General features: G+C 57.7%; 1 protein-coding gene across 1 annotated transcript in view; it reads right to left on the bottom strand.

The window, feature by feature from the left end:
- Positions 1-1,008: 1,008 nt before the first annotated feature.
- Positions 1,009-10,272, bottom strand: part of TSPEAR (thrombospondin type laminin G domain and EAR repeats) — a 159,512-nt gene continuing 150,248 nt past the window's right edge. Inside the window, exons 10-12 of the mRNA XM_051839927.3 lie at positions 5,122-5,309; positions 3,652-3,753; positions 1,009-1,703 (exon numbers count right to left, since the gene is read on the bottom strand). Of these exons, the coding sequence (XP_051695887.1) occupies positions 1,550-1,703; positions 3,652-3,753; positions 5,122-5,309 (444 nt within the window). The 3' untranslated portion in view covers positions 1,009-1,549. The remainder of the gene's footprint in view (positions 1,704-3,651; positions 3,754-5,121; positions 5,310-10,272) is intronic.

Raw genomic sequence — 10,272 nt, 5'->3', positions numbered from 1 at the left:
AAGGCTTTGGGGAGCGCCCAGGTGACTCCGGGGGGTGGCTAGGTGCAGGCCTCGTGGCTGGGATTACCTGGGCTTTGGGGATGCTTAACTTTTATTTTTATTTATTGGCATTTGGGAGACAGAGATCTCCCACCTGCTGGTTCACTCCCTAAATGCAGGGAACGGCTGGGGCTGGGAGGGCTGAAACCAGGAGCCAGAGCTGCAGCCGGGTCTCCCACGTGGGCGGCACCCCCAGGGTCTGCATGAGCAGGGAGCTGGCCTCAGGAGGCAGACACTGGAGTGCAGCCCCGGGCTGCTGGGACTGGGGGTGGCGTGTGGGGGTCCCAACGCCCATCCGGCCCTTCGCTGCTCTCTGGGCTGGATTAGGCAGGCTGCGTAGGGCGTGGGGAACCGCTCGTCCCTGGCAGCTTTCGAACGGATCAGACTCTGGTTCTTTCAAGTCTCCTGGTGAGCTAGGCCACACCTGTGACAGAAGAGGACGACCCCCAGGAGCCCGCCTCCCAGCTGGGGCCATGGAGGCCCAGGCCCCACCGAGCCTGCGCGGGCCAGCTCCCGCATCCAGGGCGGGGGCTCCCTCTGCTCAGCAGGCTCCCGGCTGCCCGGCTCAGGCCGGGTGGGCGCTTCCTGTGCACGCTGGAGGCCTTGCGGGGAGGGCGCTGGTCGGGGCAGAGACAGAGGTCGGCCTGGACTCCGTGCACCTTCAGGCTCCCCCCCACGAGGGCTGCTCCCAGGGCACGCAGGGGTAAACTGAGGTGCGTCCCGCCTGCAGTGGAGGTGCCTCAGCCCCTGCACCTGCGTGGGAGACCGGAAGAAGTTCCTGGCCCCTGGCTTCGGCCTGGCCCAGCTGGCCGTTGCGGTCATTTGGGGAGTGAACCAGCGGATGGAAGACCTCTGTCTGTTTCTGCAACTCTGTCTTTCCAAAAATAAATCTTTAAAGAGAAAACACACACACACACACACACACACACACAGCAGCCGCGTGGCTTCTGTGACAGCAACATAAATATATTTCTTTTTTTAAAAAAAATTTTATTATTGAGGCAGAGTGGACAGTGAGAGAGACAGAGAGAAAGGTCTTCCTTTGCCGTTGGTTCACCCTCCAATGGCCGCTGCGGCCGGCGCACCGCGCTGATCCGATGGCAGGAGCCAGGAGCCAGGTGCTTCTCCTGGTCTCCCATGGAGTGCAGGGCCCAAGCACCTGGGCCATCCTCCACTGCACTCCCTGGCCACAGCAGAGAGCTGGCCTGGAAGAGGGGCAACCGGGACAGAATCCGGCGCCCTGACCGGGACTAGAACCTGGTGTGCCGGCGCCACAAGGTGGAGAACTAGCCTAGTGAGCCGCGGCGCCGGCCAAAGAGATTTCTTGCGTGGACGAAACGCAATAAATACGCCGGGGGCCGGCCCGCGCATGCGCACCATGGGAGCAGCGTCTGGCCCGCGCACGCGCACCACGTCAAGCGCGCGCCCGCGGCCCGGATGTTCTGAGGTAAAACTCGACGGAAATGTCTCCTGGAAGGCCGGCGCGGCGGAGGCGGCCGCGGGGTTGCGGTCAGCCGGTCCTGAGGCGCAGGACCCTGGACAGGGGCTCCTTGGCGCTGGAGTAGATGAGGTAGGAGCCGGCAGGCGTGCTGAAGGCCTCCCAGTCCCGGCAGCCGAAGGTGGGCAGGCTGTGGGCGGCCACGAAGCCCTCGTAGCCCTGCCACCTGCGGGGAGGTCGGGTCAGCGCCGGGCAGGGCCGGGCAGGGCCGGGCAGCGCCGGGCAGGGCCGGAAAGGGCCGGTCAGGGCCGGTCAGTGCCGGGCAGGGCCGGGCAGGGCCGGGCAGCGCCGGTCAGGGCTGGGCAGGATCGGGCAGCACCAGCTAGTGCCAGTCAGGGCCGGGCAGGGCCAGTCAGGGCTGGGCAGGGCCGGGCCGGGCAGGGCCGGGCAGTGCCGGTGAGCGCTGGGCAGGGCCGGGCAGCGCCAGCCAGCGCCAGTCAGGGTCAGTCTGTGTCGGTCAGCGCGCTGTCAGCCGGGGCGGTGGCTGCGCAGAGCTGGGGGCCCTCGAGGGGGAGCCTTCCCGCCTCCAGCAGTCCCTCGCGGCCTCCCGGGTGTCCGGAACGTGCGGGGCCGGTTCTGCCCCTCGGCGGCCCCCGCGCAGGCACGGGGACCCCCAGGGATCTAGGGGCCCAGGAGCCATGTGTCCTGGCTGCTGTCCGGCTGGCAGGGCAGGCACACCCCGCGCCCCACGGCGGTCCCCACAGCGGTCCACACGGCTCCCAGAGGGAGGCGGGAAGCCCTCGGCTGTGCTCTGCGAAGCTGTCACCCGCCACACCGACTCTGCTTTACCCAGCGCTCTGGGCCCCGGGGCCTCACGGCACTGCCCTTGGCTGTCATGAGAAGTTCTGTTGATTTCCAGAAAAATCTGCCCTGCTCCACTGACAGGCCGACAGGGCCATCCCTCCGTTCTTTTTCAAAAATTTCTTGACATCTTTAAATGTTTACTCTTCCCCATGAATTTTAAAATTACTGTGTCATGTCAAAAAGTCTACAGCAGTATACTTGAAAGACTAAAGAAAATGGATCACTTTTCTAGGGAAACACGGATGACCCAAACCGTCCCAAGAGCGAGGGAAGTGAGGCTGACCCAGTGAGGCTGGGAGAGTCACTCAGAATTCTGACACCGGTAGAGCGGGCCCACACCTCGGAGCACAGCCCACTGGACAGGCAGCCTAGACCCATGGCCCTGTGAGCCGGCTCCCGTCCGCAGGTGTATTTACGGAGCTAGGCTCACATCACACTGGATGAAGGGTAAGTCCCCCAGAGAAAATCCAGGGTGATTTCATTTCCTGCTCGAGATGCAGAAATCTTCAACCTAAGCCGCTGGAATCTGGGTCATCTTCAGTAATTATGCCTGATTATCCGCTGGCACCGGCCCCACGCACAGAGGAAATCTCTCATTAGAAGTCATTACACCAACATCAGTGGAAGGAGCCAGGGCGTGTGCCAAGAGGCGCCGAGGAAGCCACACACAGGACTCAGGCTGCTCATGGGAGCCCAGGACAGTGCCCATGGAGCCTCGGAGCCAGAGCGCTCGGCACACCAGGCGCGGCAAGGTTGCGGCCGCTCCTGCTGCTGGCGGGGCTGTCCTGGGACTGCCTGCTGCCTCAGAAGACGCAACGAGCTCAGAAAACGCCACAGAAACCTGACGAGTCACGAGGCAGGGATGCCTCATTCCCAGGCGTGTGTTCCCAAGTCCTGGGAGACTCTTCCTAAGAAAAACCACTGGGCTAATGGGATAATTGGGCTAGGTGGCTAGACAGAAAAATTGATTGTTGTGGTAAGGAACTGGAAACCAAAACCTAAAGACCCCACTTATCACGCTTAGAATACTTGAAAGACATGAGAGGCCTTCAAAAAGTGCATGGAAAGTGGAATTAAAAGGTAAGTTTATGTTGGTGCAAATTTTTTTGAAATCCCTGCATATTTTTTCATAATATGCATTTCTGCAAAGTGTTTGAAGGCCCTTTGTATGCATAGGTTTCAGATTTTTTGCTGGTGCAGCCATGCCTGGGAACTGTTCCTTGTTCTGGGACAGTGGCCACCTGAGAGGGAAGGTGAGCCCCCAGGGGACCAGGTGGTGAGAGGCCTGCAGGCCTCTGGCAGCTGCTTACCTGTAAATAATGCTGTTCACCAGGAAGGTGCTCCCATCAAAGGAGTTTGCAACCACCAGGAAGTAATCTTCTCCCACAGAGAAGAACTCCCAGTCCAGGGCACTGTGGAGACAGAGTGGGGTCAGGGTGAGGCCCAGGTGCCCCGGGCACAGGCCCAGCGCTGGCGTCAAGCCTGACGGCTCCATACATGGGTTCTGTGGTGCATCCCCTTCTACAATGGGCTCCTAAGCACAGATATTCCCACACTTGTTTTATTCTAAACTATTCTACAGTGTGCAAACTGGAGTTTGCCGTGAAATTCAGTCTTTTTGCAGGAGCCCGCATTTAATGGTGTGGGTTGAGGTGATAGAAACACAGGCCTGCTGACCTGGCCATGATGGCCGCAGAGCCCACAGAAGCTGCGGGCCACCGGGGCCTTCATCCAGGCACCGCCTCTACTCTTTTTCTCATTTTTAAAAATTATAGAAGTGCCCCCCCCTCAAAAAAATTATAGAAGTGACCCATTAAGAAGTCAGCACTGTAGACATTTGCAAATCAAATGACTCCAAATCCTCCTGGCCCGCCTGCACACACCCCGGTCCCTCCCCGTTCCTGGAGGAATGGCTGCAGGCCCCTTCCAGAGCGCGTCTCCTCACGCTCACACCCACGCGGCTCTGAAACACTTAGCCCTGCGGTCTCCTGAGTCCGACCACATGGCTTCCCTGCACTCAGCTGCTTCTGCCACCAGAGCTTCCTGCCCTGAGTTTATCCACTGCTGAATCTCTCGGGCTGATACCCAGGCCTGACTCAGGAGGGGTGAGGGGACCTGGAAATGCTACTTGCTCCACTTGGGGCTGGAGTTAGCCCTGGCCTCTGGCTCCAAGCCCAGTCCCTTGATTCCTGTTCCTGGGATCTGAATACCACAGGTGCAGCTGAATTTTCATTCATGGTTTTCTGGGTCCCAACTTGATGAAGCAGGCGGTACAGGCAGAGATGGCCCGGGGTTCTCAGAGCTGGGGCCCTGCCTGGTGGCGCCACAGCCTTTGGCAGCTCTGCAGACTGGGTTGGGTGGGAACTAGCACCCCGTGGTCCAGGTCTGCTCCATCCTCCCTGGCTGCTCCCTGGCTCCACGTGCCAGCCCCGAGTCCTGGTGTTGTGGACATGGGACATGGAGTAATGTGTGTTGCTTTCATGGTGGCTACAGGGGAGCCCTGCCAAGTCCTTGGGCCTCACACACTGGCCCTGGGTGATGTGGACCGGCCAGGTCTCCATGGAGCCCTGCTGTGCCCTTAGTGCCCAGGCACGTGGCCCTCCCAGGCCCTGCTCTTCAGGTTGAAAGTCATGTATGTGGGAAGTGCTGAGCCCGTGTGCCTGGCTTGGTTATGGGGTATAGGTGCCCAGGCGGCGCCGCCTTCCTGGGCCAGGCTCTCCATGGGAGGGTGGTGGACTCAGCCCCGCAGGTCACAGGACCCCGCGCCCCAGCCGCAGTACCTGCAGGTGGGAATGTCCTGAAACTTGACGAAGGTCTGGGCGGTGACATTCAGCTCGTAGATGACCGAGTTGATGACGTAGGAATCGTTCTGCGCCTGCATCTCCACATCATAGCTGTGACTGTTGGCGACGGCGAGAAACAGCCGCTCCCCGATGCGAAAGACCTCCCAGTCTGCAGCACCGAACGTCTGCCCAAGTGAAAGGGGCGCAGGAGATCAGTGAGGGGCTCCCCTAGTCATGCCCGGGCCCCGCCGCACAGCCTGACAGCAGGGCCACAGCACCACGGCCGGCACCACCCAGACACAGCACTCCTACTGGAGCCTCCTGCACCCCACCCTCTGCAGGGACATCAGAGCCAGGCTGCACCACTCCCACAGGGCTCCTCCATGTAAAGTCCTCCTTAGCAGCCTGGGCCCCCATCCTACAAGGTCCATTTGCTGTCCCACCTCTTCCAGGGAGTCCTCCCTGATTCTCCTGCCCCAGCTCCAAATGCCAACACAAGGTCTAGAAGCCTCCCACGTTTCTTCCCATGAGTGCTCCCTGTCCCAGAGTTGGGCAAAGCTTTCCCCTCGCCCCATGATCTGGGCCCGTCACTGGCTTGTGTGCCTATGGTTCCTCTGTAGGCCACTGCCCACCTTCGGGGGTGTGGTATGCTGGGCAGTGCTGGATTGGCTTCCGTGTCACAGCCACAGCAGAGCCTCTGCCCCAACCCTGAGCTGCAGGAGCCAGTGGGCATGCAGGACCCTGAGGAGCAGGTGTGTGCTGAGTGTCTTGGGAAGGACAGTGGTAGGGAGAGGACCCACGGAAGCCCCTGGTCCTGGGGCTGAGCACTGAGGAGTGAGGGTAGGGACAGGAACTGGAGGAGATGGAGGCCCCAGTGACCACACATGGGCCCAGACCATGGCAAGGGCTGCAGAATGGAAGAGCCCAAGGCAGCCCATGGTGGAGCCTGCAGCTCCCAGAGGCCATGGAATGTGTGTGCTCCCTGGGAGACCCCAAGCCCCAGCCTGAGGCAGCTCTGCTGGGCTCAGCGCCTATGCCGGCTCCAACTGGCCCTCAGGCTGCTGCAGGCCATGGTGCTGGTGGGGAGCTCATGTTAGACTGGCTGCTGGCTGACGATGACTCTGGATGAAATCCTTTAAAAATGTGCCCTGGAGAGTGGCCCAGCACAGGCAGAACTGGAGGGACCTCGAGGGAAGAGAGTGTGGGGCTCACTCCTCACCATGGTCCTCACCCCTGTGGGACAGGACTCGGGGATCACAGTCTGTCAGCCTGAGGGGACAGAAGTCAGGGTCCAGGACTCCCAGAGTGGCTGGAAATGAAGGGATGTCCCCAGTGTGGGGCCTGCAGCTCTCTGAAGGCCCTTAGACTCTGGTCTAAGTCCTGGCTGCTCATGGAACAGGAGTCCAAGGGGGCAAAGAGCAACTACAGCCAAGAGGATCCGGGACCAATCAGAGGCCTCCACAGCTGCCCTGCCCCAGGAGACACAGGTCGCGGCTTGACTCCTGCCAAGTCAGAGGAGTTCCAAAAATACTCTGCAGCTTCCACAGAAACCTCTGAAGGGCCGCCCCCTTGGGCAAAGGACCTTGCCCCAGGGCCAAGGGACATCGCCCAGGCCTAGGATCAAATCAGACTGCAGAGCAGTGTGTCAACTCAGGCTCCCTGGGGCCGAGGCGATCAGCCAAGAACTCGAAATCTGGCAACAACACCACTCAACAGTCCTTAGAGGAAGACAGCTGGATGTGTAGGCCCTCGTGCAACGTACAGTGAGTGAGCACGGGGGAGAGAGGACAGATGTGACCGCAGCACAGAAACACGGTGAGCAGAAGGGGACAGACACGGGGCAGATCCTGGAATCGGCAGACAAAGTGGAAACGCCCGAGAGGCTGGAGGGAAAGATTGTGTAATGTGTAATGAGATGGGGAGATGAGGGGAGCTAAGAAAATTCAGAAAAGGCTCACATGGAAATCCCTTAACTGAAAAACAGAGGATCTGTGTGAGTCTGGGTGGGACTGGGAGCTGCTTGGGCAACGTGAAAGAAAGAAGCAGTGGGCAGGTCGGGGCCAGCGTCCAGGTGGAAGCACACACAGGAGTGGTGGGTTTCCAGGAGCAGGACCTCTGCGAGCTGGGGTAGCAGTGGGGCTGCATGCACGTACAGCTGGGGTCACGGGACGAAAGGAAAAGAGGGTGAAGGAGGAAGGACATTTGGATGAATGAGGCTAAACTGCTCCAAGTTTGACTACAGTCACCTAACCACAGAGCCCAGATCGGAGGCCTTAAGTGAAACAGAGAAGCCACGTGCACCAAACAGCCAGAAATAAAAGAGGAAACCCTTTCAGGAGCAGCCAGAGGAATGGCGTTTGATAAGCAGAACAGTGACAACAGATGACACCTGACTGCTCATCGAATGTGCTCAAGTCAGTGGAGAACATCTTCAGTGTGACTGTGAGGGAGATGTGAGCCCACCGTCTTCAGCTGGTGGAAATGGAACAGTGAACGAAGACACTTTCAGATAAAACCACAGCACTGATTGCCACAGGCCTACTTTATAAGAAGCACCAAAAGAGGTCTCTCAGGTGAAAGAAAATTCAACAGGTAGAAATGAGAGTCATAGAAAAACACAAAGAGACACCAGAAATGGTGATGGTGGAAATACAGAGATAACTATATATTTATTTTTTGTTGTTGACAGGCAGAGTGGACAGTGAGAGAGAGAGACAGAAAAGTCTTCCTTTGCTGTTGGTTCACCCTCCAATGGCCACCGTGGCTGGCGCACCGCGCTGATCCGAAGGCAGGAGCCAGGTGCTTCTCCTGGTCTCCCATGGGGTGCAGGGCCCAAGCACTTGGGCCATCCTCCACTGCACTCCTGGGTCACAGCAGAGAGCTAGCCTGGAAGAGGGGCAACCGGGACAGAATCTGGCGCCCCGACCGGGACTAAAACCCAGTGTGCTGGTGCCGCAAGGTGGGGATTAGCCTATTGAGCCGCGGTGCCGGCCTGAGATAACTATTTAAAGAACAAACTTTGACAGACTGTGGGACTTAGAACCTAACTAGTATGTGATTTTCATATATGCACACAATAGCATGACAGGTAGAGATACCTGGAATTAAGCCGCGATGAGGTTTGTGGTTTGAGTGTGAGGAGATAATTGTGTGTATTGTAATTGCTGAAGCAATATGCTCATTGAATACAAAAAAGGAGGAAACAGAATGGAAGACTATATTTGACAAAGTATTTGTGTCCAGAACATATAAAGAATGTCTATACCAACAATGAAAAGGCAAAATTAAAATATGCCCGTCTTGGATCAAAACACATCCTACAAATGAAAATGTAGGAGCCAGTTAGCACATGCAAAGGTGTCCCAGTGGTCAGTTGTTGGGAAGCAGAACCTGAAACTCACATGGGGCATCACCATAAACTCAGTGTCTAGGATTATAATACCGACAAGGCCAGTGCTGGCGAGAACCTTGGACACTGTGGGAGCCGTGACGGTGCATTCTGAAACTGTAGGTGATTTCTGCAAAAGACAAACACACACCTGACTGGTGACCTTGAGTCCCACTTTTGGGTTTTTCATGACAGGAGCTGGAGACAGCGTAGGTGGCATTGGTAGGAGAGGGGTGGGCAAATGGAGATAGACCCCTGTAAATCACTTGGCACAAAGGGACTGGTGATTTGTGTGTGCAGCAACGCACAGGACCCACTCTGGGGCCTCTTACGGAAGTTTCAGGGACACCTATGAAGCAGTCCCAGAAATCCACCGTGGTGCCTGGTGGGGGCAGGGTTGAGGGGCCGGTGCCTCCACAGGGTGGGAGTGTGGTGGTGGACACATGGTGTAGCCACCCATTGGAATGCTCAGGCTGCACAGCTGCACACTTCAAACCTAAGCATCTCATTGTACACACAGGCAGCAGTTTCTCCGGGAAACTGGGCTCCTTGTTCCCAGGAACGTAAGTCTTGGAGAACAGGGGCGGCTTCCTCTTTGTCCTAAGCCTTCTTCAGTGTGGAGCCTGGAGCCCGGGATAGGTGCTCCGGTTGTGAGAAAGGGGGAATGCATGGCTCCTCCCTGCTGGGGGTCGGGGCCACTGTCATCTCAGCCTAAGTAGATCAGCAGAGGGGCGTGAACATGGGCAGAACAGAAGGACTGGGGGGCACGCGGATGCTCACAGATGGCACCTCTGCTACAGAGGTGTGGTGGTTAAGTTAGCTGGGCCATGGGGCCCACGTGGCTGTGATGCGTGACTTCTGGGCTCTGTGGAGTGTGTCTGGGAGAGTTAGCATCTGAAATGGTACAGTGAGGAGAGCAGGTTCACCCTCACTAGGGTAGGTGGGCATCCCTCAACTCACAGGGCCAGACAGAACAGGCAGGTGGGGTAGGCCAATGTGCACTCGGTGTGAGCTGGGATGTCTGCCTCCTGACGTTGGACACTGGGGCTCCTGGTTCCTGTTTTCTGAGCCTTAGGACTCACACAGGCCATCCTGCTGCGTCCCTGTCCTCACTCAGGACTCACAGTGAACCTCCCCGCTGGCTCCCTGTCTTCATTGGAGCCACACTGCTGGCCTCCAAACTGCAGATGGCAGATTTTGGGGATCTTTAGCCTCTGTCATTGTCTGAACCAAGCCCTATAATAAATCTCTTACACAAAGGGTCTCCAAAAACTTCATGATAATGCATATTATGAAAAATATATGCCAGATGTAAAGACTTTTTGCACCCAGATAGAGTGGTGCTAAGTCAACGTGACTCGTCTGAGCAGGACCTGGTGTGAGGCCCGAAGGAAGGAAAGAGCCCTCAGACCAATGCAAACGCTGCTAGATTGAGGCAAGGGCAAAGCTTGGGAAGAATGGAGAAAGCATGATGCTTTACAAAGGTAGTGGGGGCAGTGTCCCCAAGAAGTGAGCAGTATACAAAGGGACAACTCATCTTAAGGAGGTGTTGCAGTTGATTTCTCAACAATGTTGCAGTGGATTCGTTTCTGAGAGGAGGAGAGTGGTGGGGGCAAGAGGCGTGGAGTCACCACACAGACCCACTCATAAGAAATCTACTTCAACATCCGGCGCGCCAATGTGACTGAGAGAGAGCATGTTGGACTCGGCACGGTCCTCCCTGGATTTCGGCAAGAAGGCCCCTCGGTGTTTTGTGTGCT

This window comes from Oryctolagus cuniculus, chromosome 4 (genome assembly GCF_051225735.1).
Source record: "Oryctolagus cuniculus isolate XC-2025 breed Fujian yellow rabbit chromosome 4, ASM5122573v1, whole genome shotgun sequence".
Lineage (NCBI taxonomy): Eukaryota > Metazoa > Chordata > Mammalia > Lagomorpha > Leporidae > Oryctolagus > Oryctolagus cuniculus.
This window is presented reverse-complemented; position numbering and strand designations above follow the sequence as displayed.